Below are 24532 nucleotides of genomic sequence, written 5' to 3'. Positions count from 1 at the left end.
TTAGGAAGTGATGAGTATCTGACCGATTAGCCTGACTGCAGAGTGGGCATACCTTCGAGGAGCGGGGCTTTCTTGATGTGGTCTTACTATTTGGTGCCGGTTTCCACTGATTGTTGTGGCTTGTGGCAGGTTTCCACTGATAAGTGTTGCTGACGGCTGAGCGAAGGATCTTTGCATCATCGGACGTGCGAATTTCCTCTAGCAGGGAGCTCAATGCCTGAGAGATTTCTGGTTTGATCGATGCGAGAGTCCTAGAACGTAGCTCTGTCCCGTACCGTTGCTTAATAAGGCGAGGTAGTGATGGGTGAATAAGCCTCAGCCAAGTCAACACTATGAGGTTTTCTAGTGTTGGGGAAAGTTCCTCTTCTTCTGTTACTTGTTCGCCATGGTGAGTTAGGTTATTGGGTTTGAGGAGGGAATCCTCGGCGAAAGCCATAAGTCTTTGAAACAGGTCTTCCGGGCGCTCGTCGGGCTCTAGATGGATGTCGACGAAATCTATGAAGTGTGCACCAGTTACTTGAAATCCAAAATGTTGTCGGATCGCCTGCCAGATAAACTCTAGAGATGTAGAGTTCTTAACTAAAGTGTTTCTCGAAATAATAGGACAGTAGTTTGCGATTTGTCCTAGCATAAGTTCTAAAAAGTTCACCTTCTGTTGGGCAGTGAGGCGTTTTGATTGCTGAACGGTTTCATCATCATCGGTATAGCCACGGAGAGGTTCGGTCTTTGTTTTCTTTTTCCATGTAGCTCCATCGGCAAGATAAGTTGAGAAATTTGTATCGAGAGACAGCGTATACATCAAGTTTTGCTTCCAGTTTTCAAAACTGGTGATAGTTTCGGTTTTAGATAGGCTCCATTGTTTTGGTGCTCTGTGAGTAGCAGCCATTTCTTTGGTAAATAAGTTGTGCTGTCACAGCGGCGTTTGCTGTTCTATTCTGTGATTTTTTGGTGAAAGAGACGAAGGGACGAAATCCAGCTGCCACCACGCCAGTTGAATAAGACCACAAACTAGGACACAACTTGGAAACGCTTTAATCAACAGAGAACCAAAGCCAGTATCGTAACACAGCAAAAACAAGATGGCGGAGAGAAGGCCGGATTTGGTGGCCGTAACATAACTAAGTACCGCTGACCGGTACTGGCGCTAAAGTATTGGCTATTTGTATTATCAGATAAACTGCATTTAATGCTTATACACACGCTGCACACTTTAAAAAAAAAATACAAAACAAGTATTTTTAGATTAGTACATCTCTAGTGTAAATATTAAAAACAAAACTTCAAATAAATTTGTTTGCTTTGTGAGCAGCATTTAGCATGGGAAGGGCAGTGGATCACCCCTGAGCCCTGCATTAACATTCAATAATGCATTCTTAACATAAGCCCTCCGTGCATGGAGAGTTGCACTGGCTATATGTGGAGTGACAATCGCGTTAGATAACGCAAGTAGAGGGTGGTCATGGGGGAGAGGCTCAGGGTCTGTTGCGTCAAGTGCAGCACCACGAATAACTCCATTCTGCAGAGCTGTTGTCAAGTCATCATGATTGACAAGTCCGCCCCTAGCAACGTTGATGAGTGTTGCTGATGGCTTCATCTGTGAAAGCTCTGCAGATTTGATTATATGCTTGGTTTCTGGTGTGAGGGCACAGCTAAGCATGACATAATCTGACTCCTTCAGAAGATCTTTTAGGCCACTGCAGTAATGCACACCTGGGTGAATAAGAAAGATAAAATAATGATGATATTTCCCCCAAAAGGGGTCATACTTTTTCTGTTAGCAAACCTATGTTTAGTAGTCAACCCCAAGACTTAACCAAGTGACTGCTAAATACAGGGGGGAACCTTTCCTAAGAGGGCCTGTCCTAGGGGTGGAGAGGGGGTAACCTTAAAATAACTGATTGTAGACTAAAGTTTCTGTTGATTAAGGTGCATGCTTAATAAAAGTATCTTATCAAGTTAACAGGAAAAATAAATATGAGAAATAAAATCATGGACTTTATAAAGTGTGATTGCCTAAAAGAGTGCCAATTGATAAGTTTCTAGTTCTAGAAAAGCTGTGACAAAGGCAACCCGCCCCCCTTTCTAGGTAAAAAAACATTTTCACCAAGTAATATGAAATAAGTAATCAAGTGTATCTAATACAGGTGATATATAGTACCTAATTCAGACTCAGCCTTCATTTTCCTTGTTCGGTTATAGTACAAGATTCTCATATCAAAGCCCTTGGCTCGCTTTGCAACTGCTAGTCCAATATTTCCAAGACCAATGATCCCCAAAGTCGCTCCACTCACTCTCGTCCCATGCCAGTTGATTATTGACGGCTAATAAAAGAATAGTTATGAACAGTCCACTAAGCAAAGGAAACAATAATTCTATGTTTAAAAGTCAATCGCAACAATTTTTCAGAGGGGGATACAGTATAAAGTTTCATGTTGCAGCATGCTAAAACGAAGTGACTCTCATTTAATAGTAATTCCTTTCTCCATAGGAAGGGGGATGGGGGGGGGGGGGAGGTTGCAAGGTTGCAATTGTAATACTGACATTTCTTCCATAGATCTTTCACTGATGATTCAGCTCCAATACCCAAGCACTTACTGTACCAACTAAATGGAAACCAACCCAGGGGCCATGCAGCATATCTTTAGAAAAGAGTGCTTATAAGTGAAATTGTATCATGATGAAGGGGGGCTGAACAACAAAGGATGTATGGAAAAGCATGTCACAAAGGGGAGGCTAAATCCCCCCCTACCTCCATGTGTGCGACCCCTGCAACCTTAGGGGTGAAACCCTTATGATCTAGATGCATATCTATGCCCTATATGGTTGAACCAAACATCCATGTAAATTATGACAGTGCCGGAACCATTAGTTTAAATAAACAATAAGGTGGTTAAAGTAAGGATTTTAAGAAAGTGTAGTTTTTCTATTTTTCTATGCATTCAACCAAATTCTGAGAATTGAGTGGGGGGTTGGGGTGGCCGGCCCTCAGAGCCACACATGAATCATCTGATATCGGGACAGCTCATACTATTTTGAATCCTGGCTTTCTCATCATGGCATCAGCTTGAATGACATTCCTGGCTGCAGCCATCAGCAGAGCCCATGCAAAGTCAGCAAGACAGTCAGAAATACCAGGTGTATTGCCCACTAAAATCCCCCGTCGTTTGGCAGCCTCGAGGTCGATGTTGTCAATTCCTGCTCCAATATTGGAAATCACTTTCAAGTTAGGCAAAGATGCCATCAATTCTTCTGTGATCAGTCCAAAGCTTGCAGGATGTAGTATGCCCTTGACTTGAGGCCGGCTTGAATCGTTCAGATCGCTTTCGGTTATGAGTTCAAAGCTTTCCTTGAAGGTTTCCATTACCTCTTTCATGGGGACAATTTCCACAGGGAAAGTGGGGTATTGAAGAACAAGAGGAACTTCGTTGTTTGTTGCCATGATCCAAGATGAAAATTATCCAAATTATCTTATCGTCGCTGTAATAAAGCCGTCTGCCTTCGGGACAGCTACGAATCACATAATACGGGAAAATTGCGGAAACTTGTGACGAAAAACGGAAGAGATAAATACACTTTTTTACAAGAGTGGGTTACCTCGCTGCAAGCAGGAAAGGGACGATTGAAGGGAAGAGTAAAGCTAAACCGTAGGATATAATTACAGAAATGCAGTCTTCATATTTGGGCTTGCTGTGGAGGAAATGCAGTAGGTAACCACAGGGAGCCCAAAGAACAGAGAGAAATAAATAAATCACCCTCACATAAAAAAGGGTAGCTGCATTGACCTCACAATAACTTACTATGATGTTCCTATTTCCGGTGTCTAGAAGTTCAAATATTCTGATATGAGCGTCTTCTTTCTATGACAGATTTCACAAAGATTTGTTTCCGGTTGGTTTAGACGAATATCTTTGTCTATTGTCCCGCAATTCGCCGTCTTTTGTCTTGCGTTTGGTAATATCCTTCTCCAATAAATCCATCTAGCATTTCCTCTTGGGTCTCTGCTCCTACGCAGGCTGTGGGTGTGTAAGGTTTCTCAAAAGTCCATTGCATGCAAGATTGTGACCATTTCCGGTTATCCATCACACCCGCTGTCACGCTACTTGCATTGGCTTGCTTCTAGTCCATCCTTCAAAAATTTAATTGGACGCATTTTATTATGTGACATATCTATATCTTTTAACCTTTATTTTTGGTTAGAGGAAGAGAAGAAAGAGAAGAAATTGATTTTCGGTAACCATTTGAGTGCAGCGCCTGAGTGGTCGTCTGACAATAACCACAGTATCAGCCAATCACCGCACAGTGGGTTATGATAAACACACAAGCGCTGTCTTACATTTCGCACGGTGACGGGCTAAGGAGACGAATTTGTGATTTTAGATCGTGAATTTGCTGAGTTTCTCTCTTTCGAGAGAAGCTGGATCTATGTATTGGGTAGCTTGACAGTGTGTGAGGGAATATGCCTCGTAAAGCCGCTTCTTTTGGCTGTTTCGGATCGAGATCCGACCACCCTGAGATTCGCTATGGGATCAACTCTGGCGGAGGGGTACATGTTTTGCGAGAGTTCTCGCTTCCAATGCCGGAAGAAAATGAACTTAACTCCAAATTTGCCGAGCTTGTGGTATGTAAGAACTAATCTATTACTTTCCCAGGGCTTTCCTGTATGGAAAATGTTCAATACGTCATTTTGAGACGGGTTTTATAGTGATGTATTTGACTAAATTTCGCTGGGTGTCAACGCAGACTTCTCTTTATCATTGTAAGGACATGCTGCCCATTCAAGCTAAAGTGTTGAATCCAGCTATGAATGAATCGGAATCCATAGTCCTTAAACATTGATCTAGTTGATTTGCCACCTCCCATGTTGACAACCATCGGATTCTGTGAAGCTTTTATTGTTTAAAATTGCAAGTTTTCTCTAAAACTTTTCTAGGCATTAAAATCAATGACGCGTTTCAAGAGAATTCGTATTGTCAAGTGATGTTCACTTTTTAGTTGTTCAAATCTAACAATAGGGATATTATGAAGTATCACTGAAAATCGGTGGCTCTGATGTATAATCCTTATCTAAAATGTGAGATATAGGGGCTGTGGAATAAGGATAATGCGAAAAGGTCGTTGACTATGTTCTCGTCATGACAGCTGGTTCGTGTTGTTGTCCCCGCAGAAATCCAATGTGTGTCTTCTCTATTTAAAATTATTCTGCCATTAATCCTTTACGTAAATCTCAAGCTCTCAACTTATGAGGACCTAAGTCTGCTTTGATGCCATATTACTTTCAACCTGGTTGTTGAAATGTTACAAATATATTTTGGCTTCGTTAGGCTTTGAATGGTTCAAGAAGTGTAAGGTACACATGCCCATTTAATCTGAAGATCTTGTCAAATTTTCCCTTAACATCTGTAAAATATTTAAAACACCATTCATTCCGAAGCATACACGTCAAGCAAAGAGAAGAGTTTAAATCCCCGGCTCTTCTCACTTTCCAGATTTGTAATCGGATATGGATGTTGTTTTTACTGATGACGATTTTAATGTTTATTTATAGGAAGAGCTCGATCTCACTGCCGTTCACAAAAAGGCCATGTTCGAGCTCCCCCCAGAGAAGAAATGGCAGCTATATTTATCCAAGAAAAAGGTATTAAGTGCTGTGAATTCAAACAGTGTTTATTCCCAAGGATATTGTTCCAAGGAAGTAAACACTTCTTATAATTTACATATTTCGTGAAACAAACGATTAAATACAAGTGTCAACATTACCTTAGTGATTTGAAGTGTTTCCTATATTCGGAAAGGGTTTTATTACAGGTAGTCCAAGGGTACGTTTTTTGTAGGGAAACTACAAGAAAACATAGGAACAATTGAATTGATTCAGAGAAATTAAATAAAATCATTAAACATTTAAGTACTGTTGTTCAGTCAATGGTATATTATTGTTAGGATTTGAGAGCATTAATGCTGTTTTAGGTTACTTTTGGCCATTTTACTAAAAAAGGTTTTTCTCTGTCTCTTATTTATGTCTCAAAGGTAAGGATCCCAAACATATCCAACAAGGATTTTGACAATGTAATAGAATTTTTAAATAAACAGCCTGACTTAGGGAAAGTTCTTTTATTATCCCAAGGGGGGGGGGGGGGGGGCATGAGGATACTTGGTGGGGGGGGGGGGGGGGGGGGGGGGCTCGAGATTTTTTGAGGTCCAAAGGAGAGGGGGCTTTGAAAGTGTATGGGTGTCTCAGTTTGGGGTCAGCTATTTGGCTTGCGCAATCCAGGAGTCCAGGATACTTATTAAGCCACATTTTATCAATGCAATGCAAACCTGTATACACCATATATACATTTTTTTTATGGTTTTCACTATATGATATTTATAAAGTTTTTATGTTCCATATTTGAAATTATTGACAAAATGGTCTGATGCTATAAGCGCTCATCCTTTGTCATCAACATCCTTGCTAATGTCTGATTTACTGTCTTCCTCTCTGTCTTTCTTTTCTTTCTTGTGCTTTGCTTTTCTCGCAAGAAGAAGAAAAAAAGAGTGTTTTTGCTTTTTCTGAGTAATACATAGCATCAACCTTTATCAGGTTTTAGTAGCACCTTTGAGAAATGCCTTCAACTTTTTTAATTAATATTTTCAGCAAATTATTCCCCCCCCCCCCCCCACTTTCTGACCAGCTTGCATCTAATATTTAGCTTGCGTTCTTTTGACATTGTCATTTTCACTCCTTCCTTTACTCCTTCTTACTTCGGTTTTCTGGAGGGGGGGGGGCACTGACAATATGGGGGAAGCATAAGGGAGGGGGCATGGAAAATTTTGTTCCTCCTGAAGGGGGGGAGGTAACTAATTTTATCCCTTAATTTTATAAAAATGCTTACACCCACCCCCCCCCCCCCCCCCCTCCCTCGGGATAGAAAAAGGAACTTTCCCTGAGCCTCTATAAACAAACGCTATGCTTGGACTATCTTGGCTTCTATATAAAACATGCTTTTGCATTGCTTTTGACAGTTGTCAAAGCAAGTATGTTTATTATAAAAAGAAAAAAAAGAAACAGTAGAGGTTTGGTATAATGTTAGCAGTGCTACGGGGGGAGGGGGGTGTACACAACTGTTTTGGGCATTAGAATGATGGGGTGATGGGGTTATCATTCTATCCTGTGCTAGAAAGAAGACTTTCCTGTAAATACAACCCTTAAGTAAAATGTATCAGAACGCATTTACATTCAAATCACCATAATGGGGTATAGATCAGGGACTGTTTTTGGTATATCAAGAGGCACGTACCCAGGATTGGCTAAGTGGGTGCACAGTCATAAATATTGTATTGAAAAGCATATTATTTGAAGATTCCTTAATAAGAAATGAACAGCTTTTTGGCTGCCAAGGGGTAAGCGGCTGCTCAATGAGTGATATTTATATTTCTTCTTTAGGAACAAGCTGAACACAGCTCTACAAGTTATCCAGAGTTTTATATTGATCAGTTGAAAAGTCTCAACTCACAAAAGGTTAGATGAATTGTATAATGATATTTTGTGTGTTATCTAAATATAGAGTTTTAGGTTACTAGTACAAATATTTTTTTTTCACATTTAAAGCATTTTCAATTATTAAATCTGTTCCTATGCAGTTGTGTTTGATGAAAAGTGATGAAGAGACAGAGATGAGGTCTACTCTTCTTGATGGCCTCAAGACAGCTCTTCGGACGCAGCCCTTAAGGTACACTAACATATTATCCCCAGTAGTGGATCATGCTGCATTGTCACCAGTTCACTTCCGGAGGTCCGACGGAAACCTCGACCGTTAAAAGACATAAGAATCTATTAGAATCCGAGATATTTAACATGGCATCTGCTCTAAATTATCAATCACATCCTCGAAGAAACTTCCAATAGACACACTGCTTTCAATATTTTGAAATATTTTTCGTGTTTTCCGTTAAAAATCATCGAAGATTGTTATGTAATCAACCAGAAGTAAACTGAAGAAATTTATAATCTTCAACACAAAAGAAATCAAATTCCCATTTGTGTGTGCAACCCCGTGTAACTCGCATGCAGCATGACCAGCATCAAAGTAGCTGATTGGCTCACCTGTGCATAAAAAAAGCCAGATTTGTGAAATCACCGTGACAGCAACAGATTCAGTAAAATGCAATCCCCCTCCCCTCCCTCCAGCCAAAATCCCTTTGGGAATCATGGCTTTGTCATTGATATTGTTTACATTAAGTAATAGAGTTCAATACATCAGTAGGTTGAAGTATAAAAAACAGATATTGTGTCCTCTTTCTGATATTGATAAGGAATTTGTCTATCTGTTCTCCAGTATTTTATTGGTCTTTTCCCTCTACGATATTGGTTTTGTAAAGAAATATATTGTTTCTGTTGCTTTTTTATGTTAAAAAATCTGTGTTTTGTGAGATTATAGAAGGGACAACAAATCTGGTTTGGGAAGTTGAGATTTGTGTAATTTTTTTGGTTGTGCATTTTTTTTCTAAGAGGTAGTCTAGGAGATTCCACAATAAAATCGGGAAAAAATAAGATATTTTTACCTTCTGGGAGACCAGTACCAGAGATCATTTATTGCTTTATTATGTATATTTATTATTAATGCCGTTTTTTGCTGATTTTTCCCCTTTTTCTTCTAGATTTGTCCATAGATTTGTTGAGCTAGAGGGTCTTAGCTGCCTATTAAACTTTCTTCAGAACATGGATTATGAGACAAGGTGAGAACACATTACATTTGCCATCTGATTTGTTAATTTCCTTTTTTCATTGTTTACTTGTTTGGTACGCAGTCAAAGCAAGATTCATACAGCTGTAATAGGATGCTTCAAGGCCCTTATGAATAGCTCTGTGAGTACAACATACAGTTCTCCCCTAGAATACAACTCACCAAGCTCACAGTTTCAGGAGGGGGGGGATGAGTCAGTGGTCTGATATTGATAACAATTAAAGCTTATATATAAATAATAAATGAAACTAATCAAGAATCAATAATTGACTACCAGTTTAATATCTGATTATTACTAGATAATCAGTTAATTAGCTTGTTTCAAATGGTATCAAAATATTATTAAAATATTCATAATTTGAGGTTATTCCTATGTTTGAAAGGATGATTTAGTTATTCTTGATTGTGCTAGAATAGTCTGATCCTAGCCAAATTATGTTTAATCTGTTGCAGCATGGCAGAGCCCATGTTCTAGCTCATCCCACATGCATAGACATCATTGCACAAAGCCTTCTTACAGAAAATATAAAAACAAAAATACAAGGTAAAATCCCAGGGTACATGCACTGAGTTATTTGTATTTAGGAAATCGCTTGGCGGTGCTTTAAAGCTGTCTTAAATGAGAGCCTTGATGAAATGTTCTTTTTTGAAAGTGATTTTCTCTTTGCTTTTTTCATTCTTTTTCTTTCTTTTACTTTTTCTTTTAAAGCACATTCAATCATTTTTCATGGAAAGTTAAATTATCATGATGGTTATTATTTTAAATGTAACATTGCAGTATTCACTCATTGATGCTGACAGTATTGATTGTGTTGACTCTTATTTTCAGTTCTTGAGATTCTTGGAGCGGTGTGTCTTGTCCCTGGAGGTCACAAGAAAGCCCTGGATGCAATGACTCACTTTCAGAAATTTGCTGAAGAAAGAACAAGGTTCCAGGTTAGATTCTTTCCTCCATTTCCTTTCAATACCTCTCCCCAGTCTTAGTGTCTCATTTTTCTATTTTCCTTTTCTTTTTCATGGGTCTATTTTTCCCATTAGCACTCTCTCTTTCTTCATTACTTTAGCTGCCTTCTGACATATATTGTCCACAATCTACTCTATCTTGTATCTTAAGCCTTTCAATCTGATTTGCTGGTGTGTGGTTCAGTACATAGGCTATGAAATCCTACACAATTGGATGTTCTTCTCAAGTCAATTTAATCCGTTTGAATCACAGGGAATTTCAACCCATCCTACAAGTAGAACAAAAACCCTCTATTTTTAAACTAAAAAAAATGTGGGGAAAAGTTGTATTTTTAAAAGGGATGAGAGTTTTAGTAATACATAACAAGAGCGAAAAACATTGACATGCGACAGAGCAAAAAAAATGGCATGAAATTTTCCAATTATTAATATATAAGCTCAAACAAGGAGTTCCTCTGACCAAAAGCTTAATTCCAGATTTTAAAGAAATTTCAGAAGATATGAAATTTAGATATTAGCGAGCAAAATTGGCTTAATTTCTGATGAGAGCCAGACTTCTCCCTAAAAACGAGGAGAATTCATACTTTGAACATTTAAAAATTGCACTTCAAGCCTCATATCTCGTAGACGAATCCATTAGAAAAAAACACTTTTTGATATGTTGGTTAACATCACAAGGAACCTCTATGCAAAAATTAAAGCTCACCGAAGTTAACCAGACCTTATTTTGGGAAAACTTGCCATTTTTTTGCTCTGTATTGACATGCAAGTCAGACTTATTCAGTAGTGTATACTTTCAATACTGTATGCTGGTCACAACCTCTCATTTCTCCTCGCTGCTTCCCTGTTTCCTCTACAATTTTTCCTCTTCATCTTCTCTTTCCCCTTTTTCTTCAATCTTTCATTTTCCTTTCTTATCTTTTTCTTTCCCCTGCTACTTTTCACCTTTTCTATCTTTGTATATACCATTTATTTCAAGTGTGCTTTATAGAATGCTGTATTGATATGGCACTCTGTTGTGTCTCCCTAGACCTTGGTCAACGACCTTGACCGCAGCACTGGGGTCTACAAAGAGGAGTTCAACTTAAAAATTGCCATCATGTCATTTATTAATGCTGCTCTCAAGTATGGTGCTGGTGCTGTAAGTATGACAAGCCACCTAGTTACATACCATTCACTCTTGCAGGGGAATGGTATGTAGAGGGAGCTTAGAGTGGTTGCAGGGGTCATGCATATCCTTCTAAGCTGCTTATAAATCTGACTTACCTATAGTGGCATTAGTTAGACTAGCAACCATAGTGCAGTGTAATAGATGTTAATGGATAATACATTGATTTTACCTTTAAGGCATTTAAATAATATATTAGGCAGGGTTTTTTGGGTCACCATTTAAAATGAGATTACATTTTTTTTCTTGTTATTGTACGGACACGAAAAATGTGTTACACCATCATGTTTTCTATCTATTAAAGTATAGATAGTCTGTGACATTGTATCAAAGCTAATATCTTAATAACTTCACACATTGTTTGATCAATTTCTGAATATATTTCAGAGTACTGTATTTCCCTGCGTATAATGCACACTTTTTTACTTCCAAAATGACCCCTCAAAACGTGGTGCGAATTATACGTGGAACCCATTGTTCTCATTATGATAAAAAGCAGAAATCAATAAGAAAACGTGGTGATCCCATTGTAGGTGAGAAACAGTAACAATATTGGGGTGCAAATTATATGCGGGTCTTCAATTTTTTTTTAATAAGGCCCTGAAAATTGGGGTGCGGAATATACAAAATACGGTAATCAATAATTGGATAGACATTTTCTGTATGTATAGTCATGCCTTATCCTTCTGTTTTTTTTCCTGTACTGTGTCTATGTTAACTGTCTGTCTTCCCTTTGCTTACTGTGTGTCCTCCACCTACCAGACAGAAGTTCCTCTTGTCCGTCAGAAGCCCAGGTGGCGAAAGGGAAGGTGTGCCTCTTCTTCTCCACTGCTAACACGACGTCTATTCAGGGTGGTTTCTGTGCTTCCAATATTCCATGCCTGTAAATTCCCTCACCCACTAACTGAACTCATGGCAAACACCCACTCACTTGTTTTAGCAATGTACTAGACTTTCCTTGTGAATTACACTCTGTCAGTGATTGACATCCACACAGTTGTTCTTAGTGATGAACCCTCTTTCTCTCTGTGATTGACACCCACCCACTTGTTCTGAGTGAGAAACCCACTTTCTCTCTGTGTGATTGACAGCCATCCACTTTTTCTGAGTGAGAAACCAACTTTCTCTCTGTGTGATTGACAGCCATGCACTTGTTCTGATAATGTACCCACTTTTTCTCTGTGTGATTGGCAGCCATCCACTTGTTCTGAGTGATGTACCCACTCTCTCTCTCTCTCTGTGATTGACAGCCATCCACTTGTTCTGAGTGATGTACCAACTTTCTCTCTGTGTGATTGACAGCCATGCACTTGTTCTGAGTGATGTACTCTCTCTCTCTCTCCCTCTCTCCCTCTCTCCCTCTCTCCCTCTCTGTCTGTCTGTCTGTGATTGATACCGAGCCACATGTTTTGATAATGTACCCACTTTCTCTCTGCGTGGTTGATACCAAGTGACATGATAATGTACCAACTTTCTCTCTGTACGATTGACAGCCATGCACTTGTTCTGAGTGATGTACCCACTTTCTCTGTGTGTGATTGACAGCCATGCACTTGTTCTGATAATGTACCCACTTTCTCTCCTTGTAATTTACAGCCATGCTCTTGTTCTGATAAAGTACCCAGTTTCTCTCCGTGTGATTTACAGCCATGCTCTTGTTCTGATAAAGTACCCAGTTTCTCTCTGTGTGATTGATACCAAGTCATGTGTTCTGATAATGTACCCACTTTCTCTTTGTGTGGTTGACAGCCATGCACTTGTTTTGATGATGTACTCAATTTCTCTGTGTGTGATTGATACTGAGCCACATGTTCTGATAATGTACCCACTTTCTCTCTGTGTGATTGGCACCTGCCCATTTCTTTTGGGTAGTATACCCACTATCACTATCTTTTTTTTTTTAAGCCATTCTTCTTCCTTGTTGGACACTCACACGTTTCTCTCATGCAATTCACCCACTTGTTTGCAATCATTCCCTGTGAGGGATACTCAGACATTTAGTTGATACCTACTGTATCTTTTTGGAGACACTCACCTATACTGCTTATGCGGGACACCTTAAAAATATTTCATATGACACTAATCCAGATTGTAAAAGACTGTCACTCACCCCTAGATGCACATCTTTCTACTCATTCTGTGATTGACACTTTAAAGGCACCCACCCATTCTTAAGATACACACCTTTCCTTTAATTTCAAAAGAGATACACATTATTGTATCGATACTTTAGGCTTTGCTCTTTTTTCTCTATTGTACCTTCAACTGCTTGCTTAACTCGTTCCATTGATAAATAATATGTAACTTCTCTATCAGCCTGTTCTTCCGAAGGCATGTCAGTCGAGATGAATTATTGGTGAACAATGAGTTAAACTAAACGTTGGCACTTTAATGCATTCCATTATTAAAACACTCGGTGTGGATGAGTCTTACTTTATCGCCTCGTTTTACATCTCATCCTCATCAAACAATACTACTCATCGAAATGTCTTAATCCTGAAAATTCTTCTCTCACTTGTCATCGTCTGCAGAATTGTAATTGTTAAAAATATGATATGGAGAACGGCCTAAGGATAAAGCTTAGTGTAAGAAAAGTAAAAATAAGTAACTGTACACCAGAGAGCTTGCGCACCATTTGTTTGTAAGTTAGTCTTGTTCTAAGTTAAATGGCTATAGTTATATAAATGCAACTCTTCTAGTTAAACCATATTGCTGGAGTACTGTACAAATATTGTCTGCAATAACCTGGTACAATGTCATGAGAGAACTGAGGAGAGTGCATATAGATGAGGCTCTCGAGAAAACAAGTAAAACCCAGTTGGCAAATTATTTCAAGCAAAATCATCCAATTTTCAAATAAGAAAGAAGGTGAACTCACTAAAGCCTTCGTGAAAAAGCGAAATTGCTAAATCGCTAATCATGTTTCCGAGAGTTTTGTTTACATCCCTAGTTCTTTTATGACATTTTAAACCCGGGCTATTCATTTCTACCTTTTACTCATGGCACTGGCTTTATTCCTACCCGCCACAACCAGTAACGTTACCCTTGCGACACGATCTTTCAAAACGTACCTACCACGTCTACGACACGGACTTCAATCCTACCTGCCAAGTACTATCCTGTCATAGTACTGACCATCAACCATGGTCCCGACAAGTAGCGGATGGCTTAACTCTGCTGTTTACATTGACTTGTATGTGATTCTGTCAAGCATTGAACCAGATGAGCGTACATAATTACATAGTAAGACAGACATAAGCAGCTTCATGCTTTCATACTCCCTCCTTGCGTTGTTATTTTGCAGCATGCTATCTCCCGTCAGTGTTTGACTTCCATGCTTATTTGTCTCTGTCTTTACACCTTGTAGGAGTACTTAGAGTTCCGGGTTCATCTGAGGTTTGAGTTCCTTATGTTGGGAATCCAGCCGGTGATAGAGAAGCTGCGAACCATGGATAACGCCACATTAACCAGGTAATAACACAAACACCATGGAGAATGACATATTAACAAGGTAATAACACAAACACCATGGAGAATGACACATTAACCAGATAATAACACAATTACACGGAGAACACTACATTTTCCAAGTAATAACACATAAACAGAAAGGCATTTCCATTGACATTAACATTGATAATTTTCTTTGTGACAGGCATTTGAACTTCTTCGACATGGTCCGTAATGAAGACGAGAAGGAACTCGCTCGCAGATTCGGAATGGTATGCATTAAATCGCATGACTGATGCTTGCATTGAGTAAGAACATCTTACTTCGTCCTGCAAATAAAGAAAATAAAAATAGAAAAGAAGAAAGGCAAATGTCAAGGCCGGAAGATCGAGCCTTTGTGGTGTAAGCATTGGGAGCTCATATGATTTTATCGTTATTATTTTAGTAATTGTTTAACTTAGCCCATATACCCGTGTATTCGCGCCTAATAACGAGTCACATCTGATCCGATCACGTGTCCCACAATGTTGCATTTTCTTTCGCATCTTAGTATTGCGACAATAAACTTTCTGAAATTCACTGGTATGGAAAAGACGTGTTATCCCTAGTGTGATAGCATTATAAAGATTTCAGAATGGGAAATTTTCAGAGACGTCAAGCTAAAGATCAGACTGATGCCAACTGCGAAAAAAATGTAACTTTCATTTCACGAACTTGTGTCTGTTCAGTCATTGTACGATTTTTCATTGATCGTTTTATATGATAGATTTATCGTATATTAGCCTATCTTTCAAGTTCTAATTCGACTCATTCGACGATTACTTTGAGTTCAGTTTTTTTTAATACTTAACGTGTTTGGATGACGAGGCATCTTTCTGGCGATTTCGCTTGTATTTGATTCACACTTTGTCGGTTATTTGTTAGACGGTGTTTTCAACCGTATCATAGTCTCTAGAAGGCATCCACACGTGAGCTATGTAAACGTTTATTAAGTAATCAATTCTGTTTGGCGTGACGTACACTACGATTTGTTAACGATTCATCCTTGCGATTTAAAAAGGAACATTCTAAAAAAATATGTATATATATTTGTCATCGTTAAATGATTCTCCTGTACAAAATTTTATTGTGCTTTCCAAAGAGCGAACACATCATTTCTTAAAACCAAAATTTAAATTCCGTTTTATATCCGCTTTGCGTAAGTACTCTTTTCTGCATTGTGCTTTACAGCCCTATATTGACTTGCGAAGACCAAGTGGTTGTATATGGTATGCGCGTATTGTGCTCATTTTTTCTTTGTGCTTTGTAGCCTTACTTTGACTTTCGTACTGTTCGTTTTTCTATTTTATAACCTTACATTGACTTGCGCAGTGCTGATTTGTGCCTTTTGCTTTACAGCCTCACATTGATTTGCGCAGTGCTGATTTGTGCCTTTTGCTTTACAGCCTTACATTGACTTGCGCAGTGCGAGTGGGATGCTGGAGCTGTTGAGGAGGAAGGTTGGCCACACCTCGGCCTACCCCCACCTACTTTCGATCCTCCATCATCTGCTACTACTCCCCAGTAAGTGCACCATACCACCAGGGCGTGGGTTAGGGTAGAGTGCACCCTCTCTACCTTCGTCTTTTCCAATGGGCGTGGGTGAGGGGCAGGGCCATTGGGCACCTCAACCAACATTTAAACTTTATTGGAACTTTGTTTTTGTTTTGAATATTTAGAACTCTCATCATTTGAAAAAAAAATTGTTTTTTTTTGCAATGTTTAGCACCTTAGAAATACTATGGACAGTGGATTGGATTTCACCGTGAACCAAGCGAATTTAGTTGGGTATTGCAAAAACTATCGCATAGGGTTTCATAAAATGAGACGTCTCCCAGCGTTACTTGCGAGACGCTATCCCAGCATTACTTGCGAGACGCTATCCCAGCATTACTTGTGAGACGCTATCCCAGCATTACTTGCGAGATGCTAGCCCAGCATTACTTGCGAGACGCTATCCCAGCATTACTTGCGAGACGCTATCCCAGCATTACTTGCGAGACGCTAGCCCAGCATTACTTGCGAGACGCTAGCCCAGCATTACATGCGAGACGCTATCCCAGCATTACTTGCGAGACGCTAGCTCAGCAATACTTTCGGGTCCAGCAATGCCGGCGCTGTTTGTATACCATCTAAAGTAGTTTCCCATTATTTCCTTGGTCTTGTTGTCAGTCAAGTTAGACTTTGCCAGAAATGTTTGTGCTGTGTATATGGGTTTCACCTTCTCTCGTTTGCTCTCAGATGACCACTCGGTTGCACGACGACTATGGCAACTCATTGACCGCGTGGTTCAACAAGTGGTCCTGCAACAAGATGATGGAGGGGACCTAGACGTCGCCCCTCTTGACATCAATGTCAGCTATATCCTAGACACGTACGTATAACATACGGACCCTAAACTAGACATACATAGTTATCTTCCCCTTCAGGATACGGGATATTTCGGTGCTTATTATACTGTTTATGTTATTCTTACAGATTAATGCATGAAGATGAACAGAGGCGAGAAGAAGGGATTGAGCGAGGTGCCGTCAAAACCGATCATACTTTTATAATAGCTGTTCGTTTCATAATTAAAAATACCGTTATTTTGCCCTACAGCCGAAGACCTCAAAGCCAAACTCACAAAGAAGGAGAACGAGATAGAGAGCAAGAAGGAGGAGATGGTAAGTCATAATACTTGAGGCTTCCTCATGTTTGGAGACCAAGTGGTCTTTGCGGGCACTCCCAATATCATGGCTTTAGTGAGAGGGGATGGGGAGGGGAGCTAAATAGAGCTTTCAGGGTAAGCAATTTTAACTGACTTGATAATTCTATTGTAGGAAGAGATGAAAGATGCGCTGGACAAAATGGCCATTAAACTGGAGCGACAGAATCAAGAGCTTCAGGAAGCCATGCAGAGAGTCCGTCAACAAGACGAGAAGCTCGGCGACGCTGACTCAAAGGTGAGATAGCCGTCTGACGTGGAGAAACATCTTTTAAAAGCCTCTTTTTTTTTCGACATTTTTGAGTGCGCCAAGTTTTCTAAAAAAATCGTTTGGTCAATGGTCAAAGAATCCTTCCCAGGTCACATAGCGCGCTTATCAATTCCGTATCTGGGCGCCTCGTTTAAAATACTCGTACCGCTCCTCCCCTATTTACCTCCGCTTCTCAGCCACCTTTTAATTTCTTAGGCAATTTTCCATCCGCGGCATTATACCAGGAGATATGACAGCCGTGAGAAGGGGTTATTTAGTATGACCAACTAGTACATGAGTGTTGCCTTAGACCTGCCATGCTGTCTCACTTAAATTGATGAAAAGATTTGTCGTCATTTTGTCGGTACTTTTTGCTTTAAACATTGTACTCGAAATATGCGTTTAGTTTCAGCGTAAATGTCGCTGTTCTCCCAGTGCCGTTTTTTTCTGGGTAAAACACCCTGGTTTTTTTTTTTTTTCATAGAAACGTTGTATAATAGCCTTAGTCGCCTATTATTCGAGGTATAAAATGACAATTATATCGTTCAACGATAGATATATGACTAATCTTATACATGCCTTCCCTTTCTATACAGCTTGAGATGGAGAGACAAGCAAGGCTGCGACTCGAGGAAGTCATCAAGGGCGTAGGCGGGTCCATCCCAGACGACGCCAAGATCTCGAACCTTTCCAGTGCTATGGCGGCGGCGAATAAGCCTTCACCAATGGCAGGGATGCCCCCACCACCTCCACCGCCTCCTCCTCCCGGCTTTCCCGGTGGCGCGCCCCCACCCCCTCCCCCACCGTTTGGTGCTCCTCCCCCTCCAGCACTTAATGGAGGACCGCCACGTGAGTACTGTGACGTTAAAACAGGGCGTGAGTACCGTGACGTTAAATCAGGGGGCGAGTACCGTGACGTTAAATTAGGGCGTGAGTATAGTGATGTCATATTAGGGCGTGAGTACCGTGACATTAAATTAGGGAGTGAGTACCGTGACGTTAAATTAGGGCGCGAGTACCGTGACTTCATATAAGGGCGTGAGTACCGTGACGTTAAATAAGGGCGTGATTACCGTGACATTAAATAAGAGCGTAAGTACCGTGACGTTAAATTAGGGCGCGAGTACCGTGATATTAAATTAGAGCGTGAATACCGTGAGATTAAATTAGGGAGTGAGTACCGTGACGTTAAATTAGAGCGTGAGTACCGTGACCTTAAATTAGGGAGTGAGTACCTTGACGTCATAAGTGGGCGTGAGTACCGTGACGTTAAATAAGGGCGTGATTACCGTGACGTCATAAGTGGGCGTGAGTACCGTGACGTTAAACTAGGGTGTGAGTACCGTGACGTTATTAGGGCGTGAGTACCGTATTATAGCTTACATTGTTGTCCCCGGCACCTCCACGATTAGATTTAAGACCTCGTCCCTACGTATCCGTTTACCTTTTAAAACGCAATATGTTTTATACAGATACGGGTACTGTCCACATAAACACGAAAACGATGATCGAAAATGCAAAAATTTGAAAAGGCTATCCAAATTTGAACAACATGAGAAAGATACTATTTCGGTGCCGTGCGGACTCACGAAAAGGGATACTTACGAAAACGATGGCGTGGCTCACTTAACAGTACGGTGGGCATACGCTTGTCGTTTCTGCGTTTTCGTATGCAAACAGAACAACAATGTGTTTTCAAACATAAACATATACGTGGGACAGGGTCTAAGTGTAAACTGATTTCGAACGTGCAGTGGGTGCCATGCCGTGGCGTGCGGCTTGAGTAGTTCGAGCTCATTGAGTAGTTCGTGACCAATGGTGTGTTGTGTGACAGCGCCTCCCGGGGTAAAGGTTGACGGAGCACCAAGCAGCTTTTTCGGCTTCACCAAACAACCGAACCGCAAGACACCCAAGCCGTCCAACCCGCTAAAGTCCTTCAACTGGTCCAAACTACCAGATGTGAGTATGAATATGGATATAAATGATAAAACAGGATTAACCGATTCAGATAAGGGTGATTTGACTCTCCATTCATTGGCTCGATTTAGTAAGCTCTCTCGTAAACGGAAGCCTTTTTATTTAAGCCCTTTTTTATACGGATATTTAAATAAAGTGTATGTAAAAAATAATGCTGCTGCCGGCTATCCAAGCTGTTCGAGGTTGTTTGTTTTGTATGTCGGGGAAAAAATAAACTAGTTACAACGCTTGCTTGACCTTTCCTTTCAGGCGTGTAATTGGTAAATTCCGGATGATGTTTTGCGCGAAAAGATACCATTTAGAAAAATATTCTGCCATAAGTTTGTACGCCAGCTAAGTACTTTCTTTTTCTTTTTTTCATTTTAGTCCAAAATCAAGGGGACGGTTTGGACAGATATTGACGACACAAAGGTTAGTCTTATTAATAGTGATAGACTCACGGGATATAGGACAATTTTACTCCAAAGTAATGTTTTTAATGCTTGTTAATGTCGAGAAGAGGTTTTAGTTGCCTTGGTTTCCATTCTCCAGCGAAATCTGTCCCTAAGCGCTAACGACAGTGTATATATCGGTTTGACTGACACTTATCTTGCTGTAGGTTTACAATGAAATGGACTTGGAGGACTTTGATCGGATGTTCTCCGCTTATCAAGGAAAAGAGGTGGGTACCGATGAGTGACATCCTCTGTCAGCACAAGCACCTCATGTTGAAGCAGGGCTTTTTCCCTACCTTTCCACAGCTAGTTCTCATAATGATTCTGTGGTATTGCATTAAAAGGAGTATCGTGAAACCTTTTTTTCCCGACTGGCCTTTCTTGTCCACCCCTTAGAGAGATTCATATCTTATTAAAAGCCCTGTCGTGTGTTACCTTCTCCTGAGGAGTTATTTAACCTCAATTCCTTAGAGGATCCTGCGTCACTTTAATAAGCTACCTTCCATTTTCCCCTCTTCAAAGTATACCTTTATCTCGCAAGAAGATCTTGTGCCCTAAAAAGCGTAGATTAAAAAACGTTTTTCTTGTGTCCTCTACTTCTTGGTATGCAGCTCTCCCAGTGCAAGCACTCCCTCTGTGTCCTTTATCTACTAAGTAGTTGACACAATATTAGTTGACACAACTTCTTGAGTATCTCTCGCCGACTTTTTCCAACTACACCCACAGAAGTCTTGCCACCAGTTGCGAATCTCAAACGTTGTCTTCTTTTTTAGAATCAGGGAATTAAAGACTTCACAGACTCCGCAGCGAAACCCAAGGAGCTGTCTTTGATTGACAGCCGACGCGCGCAGGTAACAGTCTCTCCTCAAGTTTTCATTAGTTGATAACCTTTGAGCAGCTGACACCACGTGCCATGTGTTTTGGGTTTAGCCACTAAAAGCTATAGCTAACCGTCACGTGCCATCCATTGTAATGAATTGCAGTATGATGGAATTTAGACAGCAAAAATACTTTTTTTCAAGCCTGTAACATTATTATCTTAGAACGTATGAATTGTTTTACCAGAATTGCGGCATCTTACTGACGAAGCTAAAGCTTTCGGACGAAGAAATAACCAAGGCTATACTCACGATAGACGAGGAGGAGGAGTTATCCAAAGACATGGTCGAGCAGGTCAGTGTGTGTCCTGTGGATTTCTGTAACTAAGTAAAGCTTGGGCATTGGAATAAAAGGTAAAAGAAATTATAAAAGAACCTGAAACAGAAAGCGTAGCCAGCGATCCTGCGGTCTTATCTTAACTTTTCTGATGGCGAATTCTCCAAACAAGCACCTCTATTTTATAGAGCATATAGAATCTGTTACTTTTCCAAATGTCAAGTTTCGATGATCGGGTCAATTTACTATAGTGTAAACGCTCTTGAAATATTCATAGGCGATCGGGGCGTATATAATGTTCATTCGCGAAGTATATGGCGTAGTTTAAATTTGTTTGAGGAAGATGGACCGGGATGCACGTATTATCGTCCGCACAGCAAAAAAAAAAGTTGTAAACAAAGACGTTTCTGTTTCAGTTGTTAAAATACGTCCCCACGGCTGCTGAGAAGAATCTTCTCAACGAGAACAACAAGGAGAAGGACAACTTCGCGCGCGCGGATAAGTTCCTCTACGACATGAGCAGGTAACTACCCTGGTTCCAGAGCCTCGAACGTCTCTCTATTTGGCCACTAAATAGAAAGACGTTCGAGGCTCTGGAACCAAGGCAGCAGGCATCAAGACCATAACTAAAAAAACGACATTCATTGTGACTCCCAGGAGAGAAAAAAACACTATGATCGGTTCAAATTTTTGATAAATAGTTGACGCTGCTCCGGTGCATTGGCCGGTCTTCTGTTTAAAAAAAGATTGATTTTATAATACAATTGACTGGTATTGCTTACTGCCTTTAAAGATTGATATAGTATTACGTTTGACCGATGTCTTGCTTACTGTCTTGAAAGATTGATTTAGTATTACCTTTGACTGATGTCTTGCTTACTACCTCAAATGATTGATTTAATACTACCCTTGACTGTCGTCTTATTTACTTTCGTCGTAGAATTGTGCATTATGAGCAGAGGTTAAAGGCTTTATTTTTCAAGAAGAAGTTCCCTGAGCGGATGGGTGATTTGAAACCTAAAGTTCAAGGTAACAAAAACTAGCGATGCCCTCGCATCCCTTGAATTCAACAAGTCATTTGAAGTCTTAATCCCTTGCACCTTTTCCCAACAGCGGTTATTATGGCGTGCAAGGAAGTAACCCGAAGCAAGCGGATACGAACCTTGCTCGAGGTCATTCTCGCATTTGGGAACTACATGAATCGCGGTGCACGTGGAAATGCTACAGGTGATTGCACTATAACGCGATTATAATGCATGGCTTGCGCGTGTCACTTTCTCACATCATAGTATAGTGTACTTAACGTATCGTTCTCTTCTTTCCTAGGGTTCAAACTCGCTAGTCTTAACCGAATCGTGGATACCAAGTCAAGTGCAAACTCTCGGATAACGCTGTTAAACTACCTCGTCACCGTCTTGGAGAAGTCTGTAAGTGACACTATGTGTTGCTCGTTTTTACGACAAATCCACCATTATCTTTCCACTTAATAATACTCCGCCAATTTCAAAATGTTACCACGCCAAAAAAAATATTTTTAGCGAAAAATATTTTGGCGTTTCTCGATAACGCCAAAAAAAAAACGAAATACAGAAAAAAATGGCATTTGTTATGAAGGAACGTATACGCGATCGAAATCTTATTTTCAGCAAGTGATACACGATTTTCGTAGCAAATGTGGCGCTCTATGTGTGTACAACCATTCGTGGGTATTCCCACGTGATACACTGTCTCAATGTTTGTTGCAGTATCCGGACGTTCTTAAACTAGAGGAGGATCTAGCGAACGTCAGAACAGCGGCCAAAGTCAAGTGAGTTCACAATATTTAATCAAGTTGCCAAACCCTGCACTGTTGTGCTGTTTGTAACGATGTTGCAGGCAATAAGGGATGGGTGGTTCAATTTACGGAAACTTTATTCAAGCCCCCAATTGTCTGCTCTAATTATACAATCATCATTTTATATTGAACCCACGGAAAAAGCCCTAGATCCGACACTGGAAGGGTGTGCTGCAAATCACTCAACAGGTTGTTGTTTCTCTTGTGCTCGAGTAAGCCTGGCTGCCACCTTTTCTTCGCTTAAAAGGCTCGCCAAGATATAGGATTACAAAAGAAAATCTTCATCTTCGAGCTAACTCTGCTTTCTTTTGAATTCAGCCTAGCGGAGCTCGAGTCAGAAATCGTGGCGTTACGAAAAGAGCTGAAGGAAGTTGAAAAGGTAAGCGGTCTGATATTGAGGATATTTTCTAAAGAAAGGAAGCTCTCTGACACTTTGCTTGACCCGCGTGTTGTCCCGTAGGAGCTGGATTTCCAGACCCGCAAGCGTGAAAAGATACCCGGGGATAAATTCGTCGATGTGATTGGCTCATTTGTCAAGGTCGCACAATTCAGCTGCTGTGAGGTCGAGGAGGCCTGGGAAGAGCTCAAACAAAAGGTACTAGTATGATTATCAACGCACCAATCACAACGCCTCTGCTTTAACGGCGCCGTTGATTAACAAACACTACATTTTTTTTTTGCAGTTTTTTAAAGCGGTCAAGTTGTTCGGGGAAGATCCCAAGAACTTGTCGTCGGATCAATTCTTCGGAATCTTTAACGTTTTCCTCGTCTCCTTTGCGGTGAGTTTTCTCGTCCCTATAGGATTGATCCTAGCCTAGTCCCTACCGTTTGTTTCGGGGCTCCTGTGGTTGGGTATGAGTCAAAAGGGACTGGGGAGAGGTTTCCTGTGACGTCACGCCAACCACAGGAAACCCACTAAAAAGCAGAACGCCAGGGACAAGCGTGAATTGATCCGCCAATGGGCACACGGCGGGGACTTTGAAGGCTGTAATCGTATAACGCTGGGTGATATTCTTACAGGAGGCGAAACATCAAAATGAAGAGATTAAAAAGAAGAAAGAGGCGGAAGAGAGGAAAAGGCGAGCATTAGCCGAGGTAAGCACGATTTACTCTGGACATTTTTTTACTGATATGCTAGTTGAAGGAGTGGTGTTCCATCGCGTTTTCAGCCCAACTGACGCTCATTTCTTTTGACCTCAGCAAAAAGAGCGCGACCGCCAGAAATCTGCCATCAAAAAGATGATGACACCGGATAAGAAACAATCTGCTTCACAGAAGAAAGTGAACACGGACAACCGCGGGGAGTTCGACGATCTGATCTCCGCACTTCGGACAGGTGACGTGTTCGGGGATGAAATGAGTAAGATAAAAGGTCGTAGGCGGACGGCCCCACCCAAAGTTCCTCGTAAACCGGACAGTCAAGAACGAGAGCGTGCATCGCCAAAACTCGGCACAAAGGTAATGCACTAGCGGTTGCTTATTTGAGTCGCGAGACGCAATGATGGGACCGGCTTGTTGGCCGAAATCTACAGCGGTATCATGGGGCTAATTCGTCAAGGTGAAATGAGCTAATTTGACTGCTGATGTTGCGTATGAGTCTGAATATTTTTCGAAACAAATTACAAGTTTTTTTTGGAGATGCGCAAAAATCGCTCTAAAAGACGTCATAAGGCACACAAAGGACATCTGATGTTGTGTATGAGACCACGAGTCCTGAAACATACGTTTATGAAATGCAAGAAAACGCCCCCAATGACGGAGCAGAAAAGGAAGTAAAAACAAAGACGCTCATATCGAGGGAAAGAAAGAATAGGTAGACACTAACAATTTAA

The 24532-nt window shown here is 40.7% G+C and overlaps 2 protein-coding genes across 3 annotated transcripts; one reads left to right on the top strand and one right to left on the bottom strand.

Moving 5' to 3' along the window:
* Positions 1–1016: 1016 nt before the first annotated feature.
* On the bottom strand, positions 1017–3748 carry LOC5504041 (probable 2-ketogluconate reductase). Of its 2 annotated transcripts, XM_048729787.1 has the most exons (4): positions 3595–3743; positions 3029–3507; positions 2159–2321; positions 1017–1710 (listed from the first exon to the last, which is right to left on the bottom strand). In XM_048729787.1, exons 2-4 carry the CDS (start codon positions 3437–3439, stop codon positions 1313–1315), a joined length of 972 nt encoding a protein of 323 aa, XP_048585744.1. In that variant the 5' UTR covers positions 3440–3507; positions 3595–3743; the 3' UTR covers positions 1017–1312. The 2 variants fall into 2 exon arrangements, with proteins under 2 accessions (XP_048585744.1, XP_001624978.3); XM_001624928.3 differs by having other exon boundaries at positions 3029–3748.
* Positions 3749–4210: 462 nt separating this feature from the next.
* Positions 4211–24532, top strand: LOC5504042 (disheveled-associated activator of morphogenesis 1-A). The gene is made up of 32 exons (XM_032372320.2): positions 4211–4618; positions 5546–5635; positions 7424–7498; positions 7621–7709; positions 8638–8715; positions 8788–8845; positions 9177–9267; positions 9553–9659; positions 10717–10827; positions 14222–14325; positions 14510–14576; positions 15750–15867; positions 16585–16717; positions 16822–16868; positions 16945–17009; positions 17166–17288; positions 17897–18149; positions 19135–19259; positions 19644–19688; positions 19876–19938; positions 20485–20562; positions 20777–20884; positions 21283–21389; positions 21807–21895; positions 21980–22093; positions 22193–22293; positions 22612–22673; positions 23019–23079; positions 23161–23295; positions 23384–23479; positions 23721–23795; positions 23901–24532. The coding sequence occupies exons 1-32, from the start codon at positions 4457–4459 to the stop codon at positions 24168–24170; spliced, it is 3300 nt and encodes a 1099-aa protein (XP_032228211.1). The 5' UTR covers positions 4211–4456; the 3' UTR covers positions 24171–24532.

Source organism: Nematostella vectensis, chromosome 7 (genome assembly GCF_932526225.1).
Source record: "Nematostella vectensis chromosome 7, jaNemVect1.1, whole genome shotgun sequence".
NCBI lineage: Eukaryota > Metazoa > Cnidaria > Anthozoa > Actiniaria > Edwardsiidae > Nematostella > Nematostella vectensis.
The sequence above is the reverse complement of the archived record's forward strand: the minus strand, read 5'-3'. Positions and strand labels throughout refer to the sequence as shown.

What these genes read in the sequence shown, in the direction of transcription:
- LOC5504041 (XM_001624928.3), bottom strand. Translation starts at nt 3,439, where the DNA reads ATGGCAACAAACAACGAAGTTCCTCTTGTTCTTCAATACCCCACTTTC. An exon ending in GAAAGCCAGGATTCAAAATA is followed by an intron (nt 2,322 to 3,028) that starts GTATGAGCTGTC and finishes TTCTTTTATTAG; the next exon opens with CCGTCAATAATCAACTGGCA. An exon ending in GAAGGCTGAGTCTGAATTAG is followed by an intron (nt 1,711 to 2,158) that starts GTACTATATATC and finishes TTATTCACCCAG; the next exon opens with GTGTGCATTACTGCAGTGGC.
- LOC5504042 (XM_032372320.2), top strand. Translation starts at nt 4,457, where the DNA reads ATGCCTCGTAAAGCCGCTTCTTTTGGCTGTTTCGGATCGAGATCCGAC. An exon ending in AGGCCCTTATGAATAGCTCT is followed by an intron (nt 8,846 to 9,176) that starts GTGAGTACAACA and finishes AATCTGTTGCAG; the next exon opens with CATGGCAGAGCCCATGTTCT. An exon ending in AGAAGAAGGGATTGAGCGAG is followed by an intron (nt 16,869 to 16,944) that starts GTGCCGTCAAAA and finishes TTTGCCCTACAG; the next exon opens with CCGAAGACCTCAAAGCCAAA.